This window comes from Ammodytes marinus (assembly GCF_949987685.1).
Source record: "Ammodytes marinus genome assembly, chromosome: 5".
NCBI lineage: Eukaryota > Metazoa > Chordata > Actinopteri > Uranoscopiformes > Ammodytidae > Ammodytes > Ammodytes marinus.
The window spans coordinates 27,594,745-27,620,323 of NC_137234.1; the positions used below are offsets into that span (position 1 = coordinate 27,594,745).

General features: G+C 42.6%; 1 protein-coding gene across 1 annotated transcript; it reads right to left on the bottom strand.

Moving 5' to 3' along the window:
- Positions 1-553: 553 nt before the first annotated feature.
- Positions 554-23,663, bottom strand: parvaa (parvin, alpha a). Its single transcript, XM_080027256.1, has 13 exons — positions 23,379-23,663; positions 17,955-18,044; positions 17,270-17,340; positions 15,620-15,722; positions 14,999-15,139; positions 11,632-11,747; positions 11,308-11,366; positions 8,175-8,194; positions 8,009-8,070; positions 7,143-7,211; positions 6,416-6,517; positions 2,489-2,561; positions 554-1,540 (listed from the first exon to the last, which is right to left on the bottom strand). The coding sequence occupies exons 1-13, from the start codon at positions 23,518-23,520 to the stop codon at positions 1,464-1,466; spliced, it is 1,125 nt and encodes a 374-aa protein (XP_079883382.1). The 5' UTR covers positions 23,521-23,663; the 3' UTR covers positions 554-1,463.
- Positions 23,664-25,579: the final 1,916 nt, after the last annotated feature.

The window sequence follows — 25,579 nt, forward strand, 5'->3', positions numbered from 1 at the left end:
TTTCTTTTTCCCTCTTGACATATCAAAAACAGTGGAGGTTTTCTGGAGAGCTTCTTGGCAGTGAAATGTAAAGCTCTATATAGAGACATATACTGCTGCTAAGGGCTTTGCATCGGACACACACACACACACACACACACACACACACACACACACACACACAATGTTTCTGGTTTCAAAACATACAACACGGACTGGCAACAAAAGTAACTGAAAAACAACTTGGAATGTCTTCAATTAGTAATAATTAGCGCACATACAGCATACACACACACCCACACACTTTTTCCTTTTCAAATGCTATTGTGGAATGCACAAGAAAAATGAACCTTTTCATCCATTCGCCTAACTGTCCAGACTATTTCAGTCCCCGTGTTGGGGGTCAGCTCCAATTCAGAAAGCTTTCACACATTGTTGTGGAGGTTTCCTTTAATCTTTCTGCGAGGGAAACATTGGGACCAATTTGACCCTAATATTGGCTTTGTAGGAAAAGGCATTCCTGTTTGCTTTCATCAAGGGAAATAAATAAAATAAAAACGCAGCCGCATTCAGGTACAGAACAATTTATTGAACGTGATGCGTTAAAACATGATTGGCAGCTCAAACAGACCAATGCTGCATTTGTTGTTTGAAGTACACAGCAGAGAATATTCAGTCAAAATTTCATAGGTCTTGCAGAAAGGAGTGAAAGCTATTGCTATTGGAGGAAAACAGATTCATATAATGTAATACACTGTAAAAAGGAGAGGGGTTATTTAATGTTGGTGTACCTTTAAAACATGTTACCCTATCAAATACAAGACAGCGAATGGCTGCTCAGTAAAGCCTGTATACGTTTTACAGTGTGAATAACAACAGGTTTGGTCAAATACTGTATTTTCCAATGTTCCTCCACACACACACAAAGGATATAACATTAAGACGACTGGGAGAAAGGGAATCCCAATATTAAGCATGAAGAGCTGACAATGTTCACATGTTTAAATAAAGGCACTTATGTATGGCATGAACAAGAGCAGAGCACAGCCAGGAAAGTAAGAAAAGAACAGGTGTATCAAAATGTACAATAAATACAGTTAAAGTTGTTTCTCTTTTGGAATTAAAAAGACTCATATATATTGGTCATCGTAATGGCCTCTACGAACTCACGTAACATTATTATTGGCTTTCTTTTTTGTTCGTTAAGACGTCTGAAGGACTGGATTCCACTAATTCACAAAATAAAAAAATACAAGGAATAAAAGATTTTTTGTGGCACGCAAGCCCAACGTCTCTGTAGGAATTCAAAAAAATAAAAAAATAATACAGATTGTTGGAGTGTGCGGTACATTATCCAAACGGACAAAATGTGATGCAAGCATGGGGATTAAAAACTGACTTCCACACACCAAATAAAAAGGAATGAAAGGTATTGTTAAGCTTTAACATGGAGGCTCCGGGGTACAAAGCCCTACGCACGGCGCTCAGTCTACGTTCCTGTATCTGGTGAAGAGGTTGTAGAGGACGCGCAGGGTGGATTTCAGGTCACAGTTCACTATGTCTGAAAAAGAATACAATAAAAACTATCAGGGAGAGGTTAGAAGACTTATGTATACACGTACATCCAGCAGGTGTGGAACTTGTCCATAGAATGAGGTCCAATTGGAAGTCAGCAATTCTGGAGAATTGATTGTTGTCGAAATCACTTTGTCAAAATCAGTGAATTTGCCCGGTGTTAACACACAACCTATTCTCTGTAAAAAGGCATGTTGCAAACTACGGTGGGCCCCCAGTATTTACATTCCTTTTGTTTACATACCAGCTAACAGAGCTAGGTTGTGTATTAACACCAGATTTTTGTTTTTTCCCAACGCGCACACACAGTGCTGACAGGTAAGCGGATCGTGAGGAGACATCCACTGCTTTTGACCAAAAGGGGATTTTGACAACAAGCGTTGTCCAGAATCGCTGACAGCACCTTTAATGGCGTGGAACCAGCAATCTGTCCTTGAGCAAACAAAAGGTTCAGCAGACAGCAGTTGACATATGGTTACAGGAAATCAATTTGAGACGCGACACAAAGCAAACATATTTGACAATGAACCATATTGGACCTACATTCAGAGGAATGTTTGCTGGGAATTTAGTTTTTTTGCAGTAAACCCATAAAAATTCCAGCTGGAGTTTTTAACACAATTTAAAAACATTTTGTGAATGTAAAGTGTCGACCGGGAGCACTTGAGTGTCAAACACACATGAACCAACAGCCTCAGTTCATTTACGAAGCTGCTTCAAATCACCTTAATTTTTCTTGATGGTGATTGTGACTAATTTTTCTGGTGCACTGGTTATATGCTTAAAATTCGCCCTCAGCTAATCAATTTAAGATGTGACACTTAACAGTTTCAAAATCAGCAGTACGCAGCATAATTGATCAACATTTAGGGTACAGTATATATAACCCAGAGTGGGCTGCGCATTATTAAATTGTGGACCAGAAATACTTTACCCTCTGGCCGGGGCTTTGGTCTCTCCAGACCTCCGTCCTGCATCAGTTCAAAGGAGAAGGACACGTTGTGGACCTAAAGACAGACAGCAGGCTGTTAGGATACAACAACGCTCTACAGCAAGCAGCTACACCAATGTGTGTTTAGATGCTAACACACGCACACACAACCACGCACACAAACAACCACGCACACACACAACCACGCACACACACACAACCACGCAGACAGACAGACAGACAGACAGACAGACAGACAGACAGACACCTACACTTCACACATACAGGCAGAGAGGTGGGCCTGGGCACGTACTGTACAAATCTTGCAGCTCTGCGTTGATAAGGGTAAACACCGGTTGCTAAATCCCATAACATGCTGTGGGGTGGATTGAATGGGCCCTACCACAGCTTCCTGTGTCGGCAAACACAACACAGCTCTGTCCTGTATTATGTTCATAAGCCTTTGAGCAGCTGCACAAACACTCTACGCTACGCTACGCTACCTCACTCGTCAATGAGATGATACAAAAACCTTCCAACGACAAGAAAGTGATACTGTCACTGAACGCCACACACTGTTAATGTCATGAGGGCTAACACACAAGTCTAGAGGGGTAATGAAGAGCAGAGAGAGATGATGACATTAGTAGATTTTAGTGTAGCTATAGGAGAGAGAGAGAGAAAGAGAGACAGAGAGAGAGACAGAGAGAGAGAGAGAGAGAGAGAGAGAGAGAGAGAGAGAGAGAGAGAGAGAGAGAGAGAGAGAGAGAGAGACACACACATGATGGAGCTGGTTATAATAAGGCTTTCCAGGAACCTGACAATCACATCGGCAACATGATGAACGATGCCAAAGTGCAGGCCTGACGTTTATTCAAAACACAGGGCCGCAAATCTTTTTCAGGTGGACCATCTAAATAGGGATGGGATTATTTTGATGTTTAAAACCATGTGCCATTTGGACAGGAGGGGGGGAGGTAACACTAGCAAAACCAGCAAAGATGACTAAGCTAATCGGGATTCTGAGCAATAGAAATAACAACAACAAAAAACAATCGGGGAGAAGAGATGGAAAGATGTCTTCTATTCTGTGTGGCCATTGTACTGTATATGTTTTTGTGTGCCCGCCCCCGGCTGTGATGGACTTAAAGCTTTGCCTTACAAGGGGCTTGTTGTAAAAGTGTGACCTTACCCATGTTAGCCAGTCAGAAAGAAAGGAAGAGACTGAGCCCTTGGTAGAGATCAACAGACGCGATTTCTTGATACTTTGTGCTACTTCTCCTAGCCCACCCCTGGTGTGTCATCGATAGGCCTCTAGGTCCTCACACACACACGCTCTCACACAGACACACACACACACACACACACACACACACACACACACACACACACACACACACACACACACACACACACACACACACACACACACACACACACACACACACACACACACACACACACACACACACACACACACACACACACACACACACACACACACACAGTTATAGAGCTGAGCCCCTGATCCACTCGAGTCCCTGTGCAATAAGAGATTACAGATGCTGTGGGGCTGGTTGCCTGTTCTTGCGGGGCCAGGAGGGTCTGTCCCTGTTCATATGAGTGTGTGTAGTGTGTGTGTGTGTGTGTGTGCATTGAAGCACCGATGCCCATTCTGCTCCCCAGATTGGCAGAGGGCCCACTGGCCAAGACCCAAACAAAAGGCTGCTGTGGTGTCTGCGCAGATCGCCTGCACAGAACACTAGCCTACAACTACAGAGAGCAGTCGGAGAGGAGCCGGCCTCAGCAGTGAATGGCCCTGGGGGAAACCGGGTGGCCTCAAGCTATTGAGGAAAGGGTGAGGGCTCAGAAAACAGAGTGTCCATTAAAGTGTTTCTTCAAACTGGAGGTCAGTTTACCAAGTTCACAGGCCTGAAAAAAAAAACAGATACTGGCACATATATCTGATAGTATTCCTTATTGTCATCTTTTTCTACTTTCTGTTTGTCTTCTTGACTACCAGGACATTCCTTTTAGGTAAAAAAGTACTTACAAAAGGTCACATCATTATATTCCCTTTCAGGTTCAAAATTGTAATTTAGGGTTTCTGCTAGAACTATTTGAATGTAACTGCTGGTTAGATTCAGGGTGTCTTGGGGTGTGCAGGTGAAGGAAATGCTAAGTGAGGTTGGTAATGAGGACACACCAGTCAGATGTATGACATCATAAGGGGAGATAAGTCTGATTGGGGTTTTGAACTCCAGATTTTCAGAAAGGTGGCGGAAAAGAGAGAGGGTTGCTATGTCTGTAGTCACACCAGATTCATTTTTTGATGTTCGGAATAAGCATTACACCTGATTCTCTTTCTGCAGGTCCACACATATAGCAGAATAACGGTTGCATTTAGGGCCCACTCACACTAGTGCCACGGCCCCGTGCCAAAGCTCATTAGCATACTAAAGTCTAGAACGTTTGGCTAGTGTGACCACGCCAACTGTATTCCAGCACGGAACAGCCCCTTGGCCACGGCACACCTGGGAGAGGTGTGCCGTGGCCAAAGTACAGATGCTAATGAGATGACACGCGCACAAGCAAGCGCACAGGCGGCGTTCCTGACGTGAATTTATTAAGGATGCATTGTCCGTTAACGTCCGCTGCCTTACTAGTCGGCACCAGAATTGCCCACCACTTGGACTTGTAGCTATAATGTGTGAGAATTAACGTGTGTGTAGGCCTAGGTGTGGGCTAATAAAAGAGGGAGAGAGCTAATTAGGTCGGCTCAGAAAGCAAAGCAAAAATGTTTTCGTGTTTACTCACGTTCGTCAGATGATTTTTTTTCTTTTTCCTCCCGTCAGCTGTCATAACTGCATTTACGCATGGCGGTGGAGACGCACCCAAAACAACACACCGCGGCCCGGTGATAAGGAAACAGTAGCCTACGCTAAGGTTTAACAAGAAACTTTATAAAGACACTTAAAAAAACGATCTCTGCCCATACAAAAAGTTCTGACTTGGATTTGATGGAGCGATCGATGTGTACAAAACCATCCGGATACATAGCCTATGGTCTGATGACGGGCCGTTATATTAATAATAAACAGCGTGCTGCACAAATATGAGACTGTCCACCGCGACCTATTACGTCAAGGCTACATTTAAAAAAACAATAGCTTAAGGATTCTCGTTGCTCTAATGTGGAAGTGGAATATTTGATGCAAATTTGGCCGGATGAAAATATTCACAAACAGTCGTATAGCCTACAAGTAGACTACGCTCCAAATCCTAAACGCGCACGGTGCAAGTATGCCCAGGCCACGAGCAGTGTGAGCACGGGCCTGCGGGGGGAGTGGGGAGGGGGGGGAATCGTGCTGAATCGTGCTGAGCACGGAACAGGCAAACGGCACTAGTGTGAGTGCGCCCTTATACATTTTGCAAAGCTATGAGGGAATCAGGGACACTCCACGATGTCATAGTTCTATACTCAAAACACACCGGATAAGAAATTGACACTGAGTCCACAAATCGTAGTCAAGAGATGAAAAGGGAGAGGATTTCAGACATTAGACACCACCGAGACTTTTAAACCTGAAAGGTCCCAATGAAATCTTTGTATTCCGGTGGGTTGAATTGATCTAGCATCTTCTCCACCAACATTATGGTTAGAACACAGCCTCCTTGTGTCGTAAGCCTGATCAGATGTTTACCCTATCCGCAGCTAAAGGAAACTGCGTAACTACATGTACACTGCAGTATGGCCAATGCAGTAGTGCAGGGGGCGAGACCTTTCTGTGGACATTCTCATACTCTTTTATACCATCGTGAAAACAAGGCCGATGCTTTCCAGCCAACAGTCGCAGGTGTCAAACAAAAGATTGAGACTGGAGTATTTACTGTATGTAATAGCTCAGCTCACTGTAAAAGATACTTTACCTTTTGGTCAAAATTCTCTGGGGTGAGGAAGAAGTTGTAGAGTGGCACAAAGTATCCCTCCAGAAGCCCCATCAGCAGCACCAGATACACACCATCTGCAAACTGAGACAGAGGCACAGTCAGGCACAGTCTGACTGACAGGCTGAGAAAGGTTTTTAGCGAGTTGGACTGATTCACATACAAGTGATATTAGCTCATGTATGTTCATGTATTCACCACTACAATAACAATGACACATTCAAAACGTGTTGAAATGAGTATGCATTCCATATCAAATACCTACCAAAATCAATCAGATTCATAGTCACAAACTGTCCATTTACATTTTTTAGACAAAAAATAGGTTTTACTATGACAAAGGTAGCAAACCAATGCTGCGTTCCAAACCCCCATATTTCCCTGCTATTTAGTAAGGTTAGAAAAAGATTTAGGGTGTCCCAAGCATTTAGCATGCTTAAAAATACCCAGATACCCTAGTACACCGTTTCCTGTGGAAATCAGCATGCTATTTGTTGCGCAACGGAAGTCACATTAAATCGAAGAAGCCTCCGTATGAAAGCAACAAGAGATACGAGGGATATTTCAGCGGCAAGATCAAGGCGCAATGTTATGATGTAACAGTAAAAGTATGTCCCCCCATTGTATTCAAAAGCATTACATTACTAAATACTGTGTGGGACGTTTGTGTAAGTGTGTGTGTGTGTGTGTGTGTGTGTGTGTGGCGTACCTGTGTGTCCAACTCGGACACCTCCAGGTTGAGCTTGTTCAGGTGTTTGTTCACAAATGTGATCAATGTCTGAGGAAGAAGCACAAAGGAGAAAAAGACTGTCACAAAAAGCTGCCCACACATCCACCCAGACAGACAGGGCCAGTAGTGCACACACAAAAGATCTGCAAAGAACAAACCTGAATACAATCTTTTAAAACAAGGCCAACTCGTTTTTTTTCTCTCGTCGCATTCTTTATCAGTGGATGGAGATTTCTCCAGGCAAAGCTACATCCGCTGACACAAGATTATAATCATGAGAGGACCTGGGGGTTCATATATATAGTATATCATTTTCTTTTTGTGAAACTACTACTACAAGGTCAAAAATGTAACTTTTTCAAACTCAAATTGAAGCGTCTGTTGCAATTGCGTATTGCTTTGATATATTAGAATGCTGGCCAATGTCCTAGATGTGTTTGAATGAGCAGAGATTAAGGCGAAGAGATGTTATGGAGACAACAAGATTTTTTTTTGAAAATCACAGCAACCCCAAATAATGGTACAAATCTTTCACAGATTATTTGAGGTTAAAACTGAATGGGTAGGGTGCTCCGGTGGCGTAGTGGATAGAGCGCGTACCATATTGGCTCCGGCCTTCGTTGTAGTGGTCGCGGGTTCAAATCCCCCCCTCTCTCTCTCTCTGTCTCCCCGTTTCAACTCTGTACTATCTAATAAAGCTTGAAAATACCTAAAAAAAAAACTGAATGGCCAACTCATCTGGCGTGTAATTTCCCCTATCTCAAGGACTTTATTTATCCATGAGGTTGGAGCTACATAGGGTTCAAAAGCTGAACTCTGGACCAGTGTAAAAAAGCCCTCAGTACCTTCTTGACAACATTGAGTTTGTCTGGAGCGTGGTCAAAGAGGGTGTCGAAGGCGTCGCGCTCTGTGGAGGAAAACATTTACAAAAAGGGAAAACAATTATGTGTGGGAAAAAGTCTGCAAAAAAATATTGTTCAATATATGCTTCTACTTCATAAAATAACATACCGTGTCTGCCAGAGAACGCCCTGAGAGAGAAAAGAGAAAGCAATAACCCAGATAACCATCAAATACGTAGAATAATCAATAACAGTGATTTTATAACAGCATATTATTGGTTGAGCGTTAATTCAAGATTCACATTACAGTCTTTCAATCAGACTTGCTCTAAAAGACTCAGACCAAATCGCCTCATTTTGTATATCATCCTGTCCTTTTTTAAGAATCATCCATGACAAAAGAAGATTGTGAGAGTTTCCATAAATAGAGTATTAGAAAAACTAAACCCTATTTCTGTATTTAATATAATTATAATAACTTGAAAACCACCCACATATGATGCCTTCACATTGAATGTCAACTCCGTCATTGGCCTGTCACCACCGTCAGACAGGAAATCTGACGGAGTTGACATCTGATGGTGTTGACATATTTACCGTTTCTTAAACAAAACAAATGGAATTAATATAGTTAGTAATTAGTTTTTTCTGTTGATGATTGGTGCTAGTATGAACTACTTCAGGAATATAAAATTATCGAAACATTTCAAATAACTTCTTCAGAAATTGTAAGTCGCTGTTGACATATCATGGTTGTGACGCATGACTTTCAAGATTTGGAATGTAAAATATTCTAAAACTACAACACTTATCAGAGCCTGTCTGACCCTAATGTACTCTGCAGAGGTAGACAAGGTGACAAGAGGTCCTTCATCGTGACAGCTGCCCCTTATGTTGGCTGATTTTCTTACATTTTAATGGATTGTCTGACGGTGGTGACAAAATGTGTTGAAGAATTTTTTTTTCATTGATATGAGAGATTATTTAGTGTTGTTTATGATGATAAAAATACTTTTTAATCATTAAAGTACATTTTTAATAGGTTTTATTGCATATGAAAGATTGAAACCCTCTCAGTGGACACACTGTTTTGGACATCATGAGAAGATAACAAGTGTTATATATTTGACATAATAATGATCAAATTTAATTTAAGGGGATAATTGTGCTCCAGACATTCTATTCTTAATCCCTAATAACATCTACAATTTTAAATATTTTTATTATTAAAGATAACAGCAGTTACATATGGAAGACGGCCTTTTGTCCCGGTTCTCAAGAAGCACTGATATATGTGTCAAACATACAAATGAGGGGCCGTTTTTTGCTCATTGACAATTTCACACTTGGACATTCAGAGGCGAGAGAAAATGAAAGACAAGTGCTTCCAGTTCAACCACAGAGGAATGTAGAAAATGGATGGATTAAGTGTCACAGAAATGACAACACAATAATGTAAGCTAGTGTATGATCATTTGATGAACAATGAAACACACACACAGGCACACACCTCGGGTATTCAAATAAACCTGGGGGGGGAGTAGTATCATCACTGGGACTTTTAACAATGAATAGACCACATACTATAGCACAATGCAACCATCTCAACAGCAGCAATACTGTTGGGTATTAATACAATGAATGAGAAGACGTGCTTTTTCCATGACATTTCTATGGGAATGGAGGGGGCCTCTCTGTCTCTTGCCTATTATTACAATGTTAGCACTTTGGAGGAGGCTGTTTTTGGAAAAGGGTCAGGTGCTTTTGGGAGGGTGGGAAATGTGTGTGTGTGTGTGTGTGTGTGTGTGTGTGTGTGCGTGTGCCCTCCCCAGAGGAAGAAATATCACAGTGGGCAGGCCAGGAAGAAATGGCAGGCAGGCAGGCACACGCACACACACACACACACACACACACACTCTCTCTCACACATGTTCACGGTGTAATCTGTGATGGCAAAGGCAGGCAGGTCTGGGCAACGGTCCTGTTGGTGTGGTAATAACCGTATTTCCACTGTGACCATGAGAGTGAGAGAGTGTGTGTGTGTGTGTGTTATTAACAGTGTATCCATCTACCATGACAAAATGTGTGTGTTCGTGTTTGTCTTGGCCTGCTGTTATCTCCCTCGTTGCTGCCGTCAGGCTGCAGGACAGCCTCACAGGGAGAAGAAAAGAGTGTGTGTGTGTGTGTGTGTGTGTGTGTGTGTGTGTGTGTGTGTGTGTGTGTGTGTGTGTGTGTGTGTGTGTATTCCAGTTCTTCAGCTAAGGGTGCCATCACATATCTTGCTCAAATACAATGGTTGTCTATTCGCCATTGCACTAGGTTTCTGCTAAAGGTCTACCTAAAGCCACTGTGCTGCACAGCTCTGTTGGCAAAACAAGACATTCAAGGGTTTTTGTTTCAAGCGCATTGATGGCCTGTTTAAAGTCCTTATAGAAATCTCAAACTGTCTGTGGTATTGATCAAAATGTGCACAGTGCATCCACTATTAAAATGATTTTGAAAAAGGAATGAAATACTTGCTTAGATTGGTGTCTTGGAAACTTTTGTTTTTTTGAATGCAGAACACAATGCCTTTTGATAAAAAAGCAAGCAGCAGAACCAGAGATATCATCTTTTGCCTTTCCTTCTTCCAGACATCACATCAAGCCCTTTACCAGACTTCAACCTGTTCCCCTTTCAGCTACACAGAAAGGTTTTATACAATTCTGTTTTTCCAAATGTGAAAAAGTATTCCGCAAGACCTGTTAAAAAACTCTCTGGTCCCCCTTGCTGTACTGTAAGCATACATTTTTGTTTTTTGTTAAGTGTGGGTCACTCTACATTACAATAAAAAATAAAAAATATATAAAATATGATGATCTATTCCTGTTCAATAATTCTCAGCCTTGCATTTGTGATCTGCTGAACATAAGTGGCATCTGTTCCAGTGTCGGTACCAGGTGACGGACAAAAGCAAATATATTGTTGAAGAAACTATTAATGTGATTAGGAAAAGTGAAGGACATACTGTATCTAGTGTTTCAGTCTCAACTGTCCGTCTGTCACAGTCTGTAGTTCATAGCCAAGTCAAATACATCTACACCATCACAATTCATACATTAAGACAGTGTGTATCTTTAGGTCAATATAATGGACTTATTAGCAGCAGTGTTCTATTTAGCATCAGCAGTAATGACAGTGTGTGTGTGTGTGTGTGTGTGTGTGTGTGTGTGTGTGTGTGTGTGTGTGTGAATGCTACATACTGTATACATGTGTTGTGCCGTGTGCTGTAAACAATGGTTCAGACAGCAGACAGTACTCACTCTGTGTTGCCAGTGATTTCCTCCTGAATTTGTCTGGACTGAAGGATGCCCTCTCTTTTCTGAAAGACATACATGGTAATGACAACAGCATGTAAATGAAAGAGGATTTTATTTTATTCTGCTGAATAGGACTGCAACAAAAATAAATAATAAAAATAAACTGGTTGGTGATAAATAAAATGGGAAAAGCCAAAGATTGAATTCACACAGCAGTGGAGAATGGAGTTATATTAGCAGACTCCTCAATCAAGATTTTATGCAAGACACACGCTGTGTATAATCATACTATAACAGCCTTTCCACAACAATGGCACTAGCACCCACCTGGACGACCACCACTTGAATAGAAACGTGGTCGGGCAATCTGATTGGTGCTCTGAACTGTTGCGACAGCGCCACCAGCAGGTGCAGGATGGCCACTATACTCTTGGCGTGAACCGCTGAAATGAGAGAACACTGTCATCATACCAGACAAAATAATTTGCAAAGGAATTAAAGGATTTAGTGGATTTGGGTTGCCAGGGCCTTTAATGATATAAAAAGGATGCCAGTTGACATACATGTGACATAAAAGGACTATACCATTAGTGCAATGGACATTATTATGGTTTTCACTTATTTCTTCTGACATTTTTCTGAAATTTTAGAGCCACTGCAACATCCGTGAACCAGCTTAATAGTGTGTTTTTAGTACCTTTCTACATTTGCTCACGCTAGCTCAATGCCTTCCTCCGTACATCCAGTGTTGTATACATGTGTGCAGTTGGTTTTACTGATTTAGAACCACACGACATACACAAGGAGTTATCCATTAGAAAAAAATCCTGTTGTCTGAAAGTGGGACCATGAAGCCGCCCCCTGTTCTCATCAGACATTACTGAGCCACGTAGCTTTAGTCATGCGAACCAATAGGATTTACCTTTGGCTGCAGGAAAACAATCAGGATCAATTAAGTGTCCAAAGCAAAGCCTTTGATTGTAGCCCACGGCCACTGCAAATCACAGAGAGAGCGAGCTAAAAGCCTCCTCGGTACAACCCCATTAGATCTTCACTACATAAGAGGATCCTAATAAGTTCTTCTAAGGCTTTCATAATGAGGGGGTGGGGGGGGGGGAGTGAAAGAGGGGACACACACGAGGTACATTGATTATAAGAGAGAGCTCCTCATATAAAAAAGGACTGCAAAAATCAATGAAATTCCACGTTATTCACTGGTGCTGTGGAGACAGCTCGCACAAATAGCCTTCAAGGACGGGCCTCTAACCACAGGTGCATTTAACACTGTCAGATCATTATTATAAATCCATTCGATAGGCCTCTCCTTACTGCGCTCATTTAACTACACTTGTTATCTTCCTTATATTGCATCTCTTGTGTGTGTATTTATCATGTTGGATTTTTTTTTTCTTACTTTATTTTACTCATGTGAATCTGCTCTTTAGCCAACAGCCCCACATCCATTTTCTCCTCCTGTTTTATTACAGGTAAACGGCATGGGTAAAAGGTAGTGTGTATCCTATCCTGTTAGTATTACAGTCCTTAGCATTACTCCCTGTATCGGACAAAGGGGTGCCATCAAAGTGGTGGTGGATGTGTGGAGAGCTCTCTTGACATGCATGGCTACATTTCACTGTTGTTCTCCAGTCTGAAAAGCTCACAGCTCTGAGCTCAATAAAAAAGCATATTAATATTAATCCAATGGCAAGACGAGCACATTCAGACATGAATCCATTCAGTGTGGAGGTCTGAACCAACCTGGCATGTAGTAGCTGCTACTCTCCACGCATGAGAGGAACAATGGAGGTCATGCTAAGAGCTCTTTATTCTTTATTGAGGATATTAAGGATAGCGGTTAGCTGTTAAAATGAATGCTATCCAGTCTGAAAAAATATGAACCATTAATCTCAGTTAATAACCGAGCCATCTTTGCTGCAGGCATGATGAACTACCATGCAAGGTTTCCACTAATGTTGTCTGGCCACAGTGTGTTGTGCTTACATTCTCATCATCTATTGAGCATTCTTGTCACAGCTGACATCTCAGTAGCATAGCAGCTAAAGTACCTAGAGAACCAGGAAGACATTCTACTGAGACAAGCATGCACAATGGCCAGAGTCGGGCACCTCAACATCTACGTGCGATCAATGCAGCAGCAGTCATTAATGTTATTAGTAACATCTGTGTTATAGTCACGATATCAGTGAAAACAAAATGGAAGGAGCTAAATGGGCTGGCTGAAAGTGGAATTTAGATCACAGGGACGGTGTCACATGGCTGGTTTAATCAGTTAAGGCAATCACAGACAACAAACGAAAAAAAAGACGCTTGTATGGTCATCTCTGGATGGTAGAGAGCGGTTAAACTTGCGCCATGATGGTGGAATTACTTCTTTATTCGTTTGTTTGTTTGTTTGTTTGAAGCCGTTTTTATGATCCAATCAATCCAATGATATTTCAATTCTAGTGTATCTCATAGTGATGATAACTATTCACATCATATCATACACACAATGGGACAAAACAACTGAATGTGCCGTTTCAAGGATAAAATGCAGGCAGTGACCCACAGGACACTGTCTGGAACGCAACAGTTCCTGCATGAAACAAATGCTGTCCTAACCAAACTGCCTGATGTCTGTATAGTGTGTGTGTGTGTGTGTGTGTGTGTGTGTGTGTGTGTGTGTGTGTGTGTGTGTGTGTGTGTGTGAATGTTTTTCAGCAGCATGGTGGCCTTGCTAGGTGATTTAAACAGTGAATTGCAGCAAGAGCTTTTCATACAGTATAAAGAGCTGTGGACAACACACAGTGCAATGATAACTTGTATTCATGTATAGATATGTACAGACTGATTTACTAACGTTCCTGCATTGACCACAAAAAGGTCATACTTTGATGCTGATCTAACACATGTTTTGCCCATGCTATATTGTATTATTGTAGTGGCTGCAGAAAGTCGTTGGCCCCACAGGGATCAGTTATGTCTAACTTAATTTCAGCAAGTGTTCCTCAATTGTGTTTTTCCCAACAGTCTTTCAAAAGGACTGGCGGGGGGGGGGGGGGGGGGGGGGGGGGGGTCCAGATGGGACATGGTCTTAGGAAGAGATCCATGTTTTCAATTAAATCAAATGTAACTAATGAATAGATCAGCTGTGCAGCAGTGTATTGTTTCACTGACTTCACACACAAGTGACACTTCTACAATAGCACAATGCAATGGGCCTCACTGTATGTTGTGCACTGTAATCTCAAAGCAATGCATTTATTAAGATGACAGTGCAGTGCAACGGTACAAGAGCCAAACTGAACGCTCCCTGCAGAGACTGGCTCAATGCAGCAGGAAACTGTACCAGTGTAATGCTATGTTTCCACTTAGCAGTACAGTTCGGTGCGGTGCTGGTGGTTATCGGCATTTGGCATAAACCCCTCCTCCCATGTAAAGGTGCTGTCAGCAGTGGAAACACAAGTCAGACCTAGGGATACCGTGCCGAACAGAACTGTGCTGCTGAGTGGAAAGGAGGCATAAAGGTAACTCAAAGCAGGATTTCATATGGACGTTATAAAAACATATGAAGCGGCCAACTTGAAAATTGGAAAAATGTGTTGGATCATGTGAAATCAGATCATAAAATCAAGTATAGCACGTAACAGTTGTAGACAAAGTAAGAAATACAGTGCGAGAGTTGAATTCTTACAGTCGACATTCCAGCGGATGCTCCTGGCGGAGAGTTTGAGGGAGTCGTTGATGCGCTCCAACACCGTCTGCAGCTTCTGCTTCTGGGCGATCTCAGACTGGGTCACCTCAGCCACGTTCAGCTTCTCCCCCTCCAGTTTCTCTGAAGGAAGGAAGGGAGGGAGGGATGGATGGAGGGAGGGAGGACACAGCACCATGTTAACACTGACAAGCATTAAGCCCAATACTGACAAGCCCCATACCATTGTTCACTCACTACCAAAACATGGATTCCTTGTTAAAGTTGCACTATATGTAACTTTGGGTGTGTCGGAGAAGTGGACAATTTCAGAGGCATATCCTCATAACTGAATAAACACATTTTCTTCACAGGAAATCCCCTAGAACACATTATGGTTACATTTGGTTCCAGGTGCCCCCAAATCAAAAGATTTATAATGGTTTAAATGTGTTTTGTGAACGTACTGCAGGCTCTGCAAATATTAACAAATCCCCACTCCCCTGAACATGCATAGTGCACACAGTTAAGACGGTTGAGGCAAAAAGCTTATTTTGACGATGGATACGCGCCACGTCTGGTCTCTGTGGCCTATACCAAACATGTAATGGTTGTTCTCCTCACCGAAGAGTTTCTGCAGGACCTGTCCATCATAGAGATCCTCAGCCAGGTCCTTCACAATGATCCTCTCCCCCACCAGACAGTCATTTATCCAGTCGATCAACACCTGCATGGGCACAACAAAACACCCAGCATTACAACCATGCTAAAATCATTTAAAAAAAAGGTGCAGTCGGCCATTCTGGAGAACGTTTTATGAGTCGACGTTTTTTTGGCGGGAATCAGTGAGTATCTCCTGATGAGCCGCAAACCTGTCCGTTTGTATGTTTGCTGAACAAAACTCTGGTGTTAATAAACAGCCTAGGTTCTGTAAACTGGTATGTAAACAAAGGATATGTAAACCAAGGGGGGCCCACCGTAGCAAGCTACATGACAGTTCACAGAGTTTAGGCTGTTTATTAACACCCATTTTATTCTCAGAGCATTCACAGTACAGACGAGTAGTGGATCGTGAGGAGATATTCACTGATTTTTTTTACGTCTTTAATGATGTTGTAACAGTAATTTCTTTTGGATGGAAGAACTCTTGTCAGCCTGGTAGTTTTAAGGATGTTTTTCTGTTGCTGTTGGTTGCAGATGTACTCAGACCTGCAGCTGTGTGTCTGTGGAATGTGAGTTTCAAGTTTTTTTTCACAGATTTTCAATGGAATTTGAGTCTCAGCTTTAGTTGGATGGCTCAAGGACTTTGTGACTTTTCAGCAGTCAGACCGGTTATGATTTAGGCCATTTCTTGCTGAGAAATAAATGGTGGCCACAATCTGAGGCCTTTGGTAGCCTGACAGAAGCTCTCCTTCACAATTTGCCTTTTTGTAAGTCCTGTGATTGCTGGTCGATCCCCATGTGCGTGCGTGTGTGTGTGTGTGTGTATGTGTGTGTGTGTGTGTGTGTGTGGGTGTTCTTGCAGCAGGTGTTGTGATATGCTGTGCTTGATTACGCACAAAACCTTAAAGGGAACAATGACCCATACCTTTACACACGGCATACTAATTTTTAGCTCCACTGCCTGTCCATACTGTGTGTGAGCTGAAAAAGGGAAAGCGGGTGTTAATACAAAGCTTAGGCTCTGTAAACTGGTATGTAAACAAAGGGGGCACATTGCTAGTTACGATGGGCCCCCTCTTTATTTGCATACCCTTTCTTTACGTACCAGTTTACAGAGCTGAGGCTGTTAATTAACACCATCATTTGTTTCAGCGCACACACAGTATACAGGACAGGTAGTGCAATCCGTTTGCACAGGTGAGAACCCAGCAATCACACTCAGGTGTGCACCAAAAGCAGACCATATAAGTGTACCGTATGTTCATTGATTTGCACACAAAGTGATTGTGACAACAAGCGTTCTCGTGAATCAATGACTCCTTCAAATCACAAGTTGGACATGTATCGACATGTGTGTGCTGCTGAAGCTTTTCATACAGTATAAAGAGCTGTGCACAACACACACAGTGGAAGCTTTACTTGGGATTCATCTATACTCATGCAGATTGATTTACCAACACTCCTGCTTTTAACCACAACAATAAAAAATGGCGTCTTTCTTTACTCACGATATGTCCTTTGCTCGCAAGATATGAAGAGCTGCACCACAGCACAACTCCAAATGATATGTGTGTCAGATACATTCTAGATGGAACAATGCACACAGCTTACCTTCATGAGCTCCTGCAGTTTGCGGTCGTTCTTGGAGTTGGGGTCCACCATGGTGCGCACTTCATTCTCCTCTGATGGATGAGCACAGACAGGAGAAAAGGTTAGAGCAAGGATGAGACACTCTGGCTGGGTTCGAAACGGCCTACTAACATCCTCCCTCCTACATACTAAACAATGTATATATACTACATACTGTCTACTTAACGATCGATTGTGTATGCGAGGTTTATCGGACCGTTTACATTGATGTATACAGAAGCAATAAATAAAAAAAAAAAAACACTTCCATGTCGTTTGAAATGACGCAATGCATTGTGGGGCGGTTGAGTAGGAAAAGTAACCTATCGATCCATACACAAAATCTTCCCGGAAGTTAGTACTCATCTGGGCTTTTCTCGCCTACACAAACTCGCATACACAACCACAACATACTCAAAAATGATGTGAAAATTAATACGAGTAGGACGTTAGTTAGTAGGGCTTTTCGAACACAGCCTGTGTTTCAAAGCCAGGAAGAATAGCAACACAACCCACGCTAAAAAACAATATATCAAAGCATTTCCCCCAAGGTAACATTGTCATTATCAAAAAACATCGATAGAAATCGAATCGTGAGTTTTTGTATGGTTAAAGCCCTAACCTGCATGTGTGGAATAAGAGACAGTGTGTGTGGCTGTTGTTTTACCTAGCATGGTGTCCTCGGGGTCCAGCTCATAGTGTGAGGGGCTGAGAGGAAGGTTGATGGCATTGATCCCCTCTTCCTGAAGCTCCGACACTACAAAATGGATGGAAACAAACATTCATTAAGATCAAACAAACAACATAGGTGACAAGCCCTCTTTCCTATAAATGCAAATACGCCATGGTATACGAAAAAAAAGAGACACTTAGCAACAACAAAAAACTACTTAGCTGTAATTTTTAGCTATTGTTACTCAAACAACAGTAACAGAGCCTTTTGCTTGGGACTACTTTCAGTGGTGGATCATCCATTGTTAGGGTGCTCTGGTGCATATTATTTAGTGCAGCAGAGTGAAACTGTAAGTGAAATCCACGCGGAATAAAACATGACGGTTCCCATTTGTCGGCATAATTAGGGTTGCAACGCCAACTTACACTCACTAACTCCAAAAGTAAATCCCAAATATATTTCATGCGCGATGATATAAAATGATAAGCATGATTGAATATTTAAACAGCCTGAGATAAAAGCAAAAAAAAAAACACATGTAAAGGGAACACGAATAAACACGTTTATTTGCCAACCACCAGCTCAATGAAAAAATACCACATTTTTTGTCGTCAGAATAAGGCCGCATGACCGTGTCTTTCTTTATAGCCACTTAACGTACCAATCAAGCACTCCATTTTAAACAAAGATCGGATCAGCTGAGGGACAGAACATCTCCCTGAATACACAATCTATTGCAGTGTTCAGCAGTAGCATGCTATAGCTCAATGTTCCCCTTGAGTCCACAAACAACCAGTATTATTAGACCCTCCATCGAGAGCCATTTGATGTCAGACAAACACACGGCCGCTGTTGTTTCCTGCTTCTCAGCGGGCTTTATAGAAACCCAGCATGGCATTCTTCTGAGTGTGTCAGATACCTGAGGAGGCTCGATCACGGCTGATCTCTGTGTGTGTGTATCAGTGTGTGTGTGTGTGTGTGTGTGTGTGTGTGTGTGTGTGTGTGTTGGAAGCATGGAGTGAACATCCTGTACATTGTCCCCCTAACCCTGAAAACAACATCCTCTTAATCAACACCATCCACAAGTGCTTTCATGTACCCTATGTCTGCAGTCTGTTAGTTGAAGAGGTGTTCTCGAGTCCAACGCAACTGCAGGAAGCAGTGCGTAATACAATACATATTTTTGGGGAAATATCTATTTAACCTGAAGAGTGATTTCATGTTATGTGATACCTGGGAAACTAGATATCAGAGGGGAGAAGAAAGGGGTGGAACAATGCAGTCGCAGTTTAAAAACTCTTATAGCAACTGTCAGTCACTGGCAATTTACAGACTCAAACAGGGGTTAAGGTGCTATACCAAAACACCATACCCAATTAGCCCAACCTGATATTACTGTAATTATCACTTGTGCTATTTAAGGATGAACAGGTCTGTGGAAGACAAGGTCGGTTGTTATTAGAGGAAGTATGGAGAGTGGATTCATAATGTGCCATGTGAAGGTGAGATAGTCTGGGTATAACTTCAGTCCACTTGCTAACCAGCTGTGTTTGCACATTGGTAAGTCAAGCAAGCATGCTATGATCTAATTGCATACTTAAATGTCGTTGAAAAATGCACGTTGTCATCGTTTTCCAACATTAATATGGGTCCCTGGTGTGTCTAGAACAGGGGTGTCCAAACTACGGCCCGCGGCCGATTTTAAAAATATAATGTAATACGGCCCTTTTAATTTTTAAATAATTTAAATGCACTCATTATATTAAAGAGAAATATGTCCCATAAAAGAAAGAGAGCACCAAGCCCATCCCAGAGGACCCTGCATAATATTTTATTTTAAATTAATATTATTATGGAAAATCCATGTGTCCTTCTCCAATAGCTTCTAATTCATCTGACACAGTGTCTCCATTTTTTTTCATACAAAATTCTTCAGCTTTAGCCTCTTAATTTCCCCTCTCAACGTGCAACAGATTCATGCATTTCACTTTAAACACTTTAAAAAATCTCCCGGGGGGGGCATACCCCCGGACACCCCTTGGAGGGGGGGGATCTCGGCTGACTACTATTTTCACCCAGCTGGACATTGGACGCAAAAGCAGAAAACACTGGGTGTATCAATGGCATTTGACAAGAGGGGGAATGTATCTGTTTAATGTGCAAGTAAAGTGTTGCCGTGAACAAGGATTACAATTTACGAAGACACTATGAAACTAAACATCAGAGCAGCTATATGTCCTGATAAATGTGTCATTTTTGCAAAGTGGCCCGGCCCTTCGTAGATTTTTCTGTATGTGGCCCTCAGTGAAAAAAGTTTGGACACCCCTGGTCTAGAAGATACTCCCAAAGTATGAGAAAAAAATAATCCTCTCTCTGTGTTCAAAATCCCTAGTCAGCTGTTTCTCCCCTTATGATGTCATAAGGCACACATTCTTTCCATATATGTGTCTTAGGACAGGCTATTTTGAGCACTTTTCCAGTAGCCTACTTCCCACTGCCACCTGTGAAGTCAGACACCTCTAAGAAGTGCTGATAATGCCTCGTTTCCACCGAGTAGAGCGGGTCCGGTCGGAGCGGCTCAGAGCGGGACAGCTCACTTTTAAGAATCTCGGTGGTGTTTCCACCGCCGACCCTACCCTTACTGGTAGGGCGGGGTTTAGGCTGGACTGCGATAGCCGCCGCAAGAATGTGGGTCAAACTATCGGGCTGTGGAACATCTGTGGTCAAGCCATCGGTCTCTCGTTTTTGCTTGGTCAAACCAGCCGCTTCTTCAATTATTCCCCCGTGTTATTCCCACGCACAGAGACGGCTCGGTGCAACTGATGGAGACAGTGAGCGACCAGCGCTGGCTGCAGCAGCTACGTGACATCGTAGCAGTGGGACACAGTGTAGCCAACTGATTCATTTAATGACGAGGAAAAACACCACACAGTAAACAGTGCTGCGCTCACATTTTCGCCAAAATACAAGACTCTCTTTACTCTTGCCGAGGTGACTACACACAGCGGAAATGATTCTTTTGACCAATAAACGGACGTCATGTGTAGCTCCGCCTTTTCGGCACCCTTTCAGGCGGCTGGTACCCCAACGGAGGAGTACCGAAATTAGGAGCGGCTTAGAGCGGTTAGGTGCGCTTAAACCGTACCCTACCCAACTTTTGGCAAATGAAAAGCCAAACTACCCGGACCGATCCGCTCTACTCGGTGGAAACGAGGCATAAGAAGCATGTCAAGACAATAGTACGGGAAACACTGGCACTACCTCAACCTGTGATAAGCACACCCCCAGGAACCCCTGAATCTAGCAGGGAGTTTAGTTGATTCAGGGCCAATCAGAGCTGATGGACTTTTTGGAAGGTGGGGTTTGAAGAGACGAAAAATGCGGGAATGGGTCAATGGCGCTGTGAGTAATGTAAAGGATTTCTGGACACTACACCATGAGAACAGCTTCTAGTAGAACAAAACAAATGACAATGTTGAACCTTAAATAAGCATAATGTGTGACCTTTAAAGCACATTCACAAAGAAACATTGCTCGCCTCAATAAACCCTCTGTCCATGTTCAGTGTGGATTTGATTCACTGTCAGTATATAAGCAGACCGAATAGGAATTACCGGGGTCTTAGGTGTCCCCACTGCATAGTATATCACTCCTCCCCCTCTGGGCTATAGTGTCATTATATGAGAATACACATCACCCACTGGTTTAAATAAGGATAACACAATACAAAAATAAAGATTGAAAAAGCCACGTCAACGTATGCATCATTCAGGAACATGCCTTCTGTGCGATTTGAGGCAGCAGTGGGTTGCCGATGTTGTGTCCTACCTGGAGGGCAGAGCGCTCCACAGCCCATGTCTGTCTGTCTCCGTCCCCCCCCCAGTCTCAAGCATCCTCTCCTGGGCTAGCAGGACCAGCCTTCTCCCCTGGAGCTCATCTTCCTCCACCACAAACGCCTCTAATATAACACCTTAACCCTGGTATTAATTCCTACGATTGAGGAGTAGTATTGTATGTAACGCCCTCCTGTTTTATGCACTGCTCTTATTTTCTGTTTGCACTTCTACATCCACCACCGCACACTGTTGGCGTCCGTCCGTCTGTATGCAACGCACATGTGCCCGCTAATGCTCCCAAACCCTCTGACCATCTCTCCTTCTATCTCTTCATAATATCTACCCCCCCCATCCTGTAGTTCTCATTATCTTTCTTGTCCTTTATCCAACCTTTCCTTCCTTCCTCGATCCGGTATTTTCTCCTGTTCAAGCCCCCTTCCTTCTCTCTCTCTCTCTCTCTCTGTCCCCGGCACACACAGAAGAAAAGGACTGCCATAAATGTCAGACAGACTTAAATGTAATCAATGATCAACACAAGAGAGACCAGCCCACGTTTTCCATCAAATCACTGGACACACTGCAGACATCCTACACACTGCGCTTGTGTGTGTGTGTGTGTGTGTGTGTGTGTGTGTGTGTGTGTGTGTGTGTGTGTGAGAGAGAGAGAGAACACGGAGCCAGCATGAATATAATGTGATTGCATTGCATGCTCGTCCTGTGTAGACAAAGGCAACATAAAATGGGGGCTCAGCTGTGCAACAGGATCCTGAATGACACAGAGTAATAACCCAATTGAAAGAGAGACCTTTTCTCACTTGATGATAAAACCTGGCCTTTAACGAATGTCAGGCTCTTTCTGAGTGAAGCAAGCCTGCTGTATTTTTTTAAAGCAACCCTGCGTGGCTATAAACTGAATGGAGGCATTTAAAAAAGAGGCTTTTGGAGAGTTGTCATTCATAGCACCTTTAAAACTATTATGAAGGAAGGTGGAAATACATTGGGGGAGTCCTACCACTGAGCAAGGCAGTGTAAACCTGATACAACCCTGACCTTTGACCCTGCTCTGGGAATCAACCTTGCAACCTTTTGCTAAGTTCCCACAGTGTCTGTGTAGGCGGGGAGGGTGTCGGTGGAGCCTTAGTGCCTAGTGTGTGACAGGCCTGTGTTTACTCATGCCTCATTCCTCGCTTATTACAGTAGTAGCGGATTCAATACCTTACATGGATACAGACAGCCCGCGGCCATGAAAAATAACACACACAACCACACGCTGCAATTCTCAGGACTTTCTTAGTGATAGGCCTACAATGTTGTAAAGTAGCCAAAGTTCATAAGCTGAAATAAGACTAGCCTAAAATCAGACTTTAACGTGTGAGCTACCCTAAAATGTGGGTGCATAGGCAAGTGGCCGAGAGTTTAGTTAGCGGGGATTGTTGTTACACTGAGAGGCTGGCTATTGCTGTGGCTAAGATGTTAAAATATTGTATTACTTCGGAAAACAATAAGTAGGCTAGCCTAAAGCGAGTCGACACTAGATTTGTTTATCTAGTTTCCGGGTCGTTATTTTGCGGTCTAGTGTTACCTTCTTTCGCCTTTTTCCTCCTTGCCAAAGTTCCACCAAGTTTTCCCAGGAAAGAGTCATCTTTCTTTCTGGAAGACGGGGATTTGGGCGTCGGAGACTTCGGAGAAGACGGGGACTTCGGGGACTGCGGCGAAGAAGCCATCGTGGTGGCAATGGTTTAATTCCGGGACAGTTTAAACACAGAACTGTCCAAGTTGAAGTGGAAAATAAAACTTGGTTTGGAAGTCTAGTCAAGAAAAAAAAATCACCGTCCACTCCCTAAAGCGGAAACGGAATTCCAGGCATTTTCTGGCGAAGTTGGGTAGTGTGAGTGGCCCCTCCTCTGTGTAGGAGGGCCGGGAGAGAGCAGGCAGGAGGAGGCTGCTGCTGACCGCGGGAAGCGCGAGATCCACGGTGCTCTGGCTGAAGAGGCAGTGCTTCTGGTCGAAGGTCCCAGGAGGAGCGGAGGGTCCCATGGTACCACGTAGTAGGGGAAGTAGGCCACAAAGAGACCGTGCTTCACAACAAAAACGACTGCTTATTTATTTTCCTCTGCGAGTAGGCCCTTAGGCCAAACATTTAGGCCAACATATTTTTAAGTTTACAAACACTATGACTTTTTAGGGCCAAAGAGTATTTTAGCCCTGGCCTAAGCGAGTGCTTTTCGAACCTTTTTCAATATGTCCCTCCCTCCATATTTTCCAGCTAAGTAGGCTTCCCCTTGACGACATGTAGGCTACTTATTATCCAATGTCCAAATTGGCATGACACCTGCCTTAACATTTTTTGATAGTAAAAAAAAACCTACACAACACGTTGATGGCATAACTGAAAAACACTTGCAATAATAAACAAACTAGGCCTATAGCCTATAGTTGCAATTTTAATTTAACTTATTCTAGTATGATTATTTTAGTAGTTTAATTAGGTATGCATTACTAAATCATATAGGATACTTCCTGCAGTAGGCTACTCTAGAGGTACACACATCACCATTTGAGAATCACTGCCCTGTAAAGACATAGGGTTTGTTGTTTGTCAAAGGTTAACTGTTGTCAGACTGTCATATCATAACTACTTCAATTACATATAAATGTTAAAACCATTAGTCTCTTTTCATCAACTCAAAGGATCAGAGATGGAAGCCAGTTGTCTTTAACTGACTGACTCGTATGACTATATTATAACATTGGGCACATGCTAATATGGTGCTTGTGTTACAGCAGGTTCCTCTATCACTCAGTAGAAAAGTAACTAGCCTACTAATTTTTTTAAAATACATTTTTATTAATATTTTACATGTTAAAGACATGAAGCAGCATAAAACCAAAAATATAGAAACATTAAAAAACATATTTTTAATCAAGCAAACTGAACTTAGTGTCTGTTAAATTGCATAATACATAAACCAGATTAACATTTAAAGCCCAGTGGCCAAATGAGAACAGCGGTTCTCTTTTTCCTGGGATTAAAACTCATGTAAACATGTCAATCATTTTTTTACTCACAGCCCCACACACATTTGGTTAAAAACAATCACAGTTTAGCTGACAGTAGTTCAGCACAGGGTAAATCCACGCTGAATTTGAACGACCAGAAAAAGGTTGCCATGACAAGCCAGGGGAAGACGAGGGCGGTGATGTCATTAACTGGAGCGTGGCCAGGTTGTGCAAACAAAGTGGATGAAGTTTTTGGACCTACTGGATATGCAGAGTCAGGAATTATGTGGCAACATGTGGCAGTTAGGACTCTATCATTTGTTGTCATGACAGTATTCCAGTACAAAGTAAAAAAAAATTAAAAAATAATAACATTAAAATACACTCGAGAACATGCTCAAATCTAACCAAAAAAAAGTGACAAACATTGAGCACATCTCTGGATTTATGACGCAAATATAATTTATTTAAAAAAAAAATTGCGCTGTGCAAAAAATGTTGTTCCATGTGCTATTAATCCAGTGAAAGCTATACAGTGTTACAATACGAACAAATCCGTCACTAACTAACTACACTCTGAACGCAACAAGGCAGTCAGTTTGGTTTATGAGGGTGTGCTGAAATTTCAGTCACATTGTTAGGAGTGGTTAGGCATTATTGTGCATCCAGTTTCAGGGCAGTGTCTGGGACTGAGGAATAACACTTTCCAGCACGGGGGGGGTCAAATAAACACAATGACAGATTGCTATGTTATTAGTCCTGTTATGGCTGTCATGGAAGTGA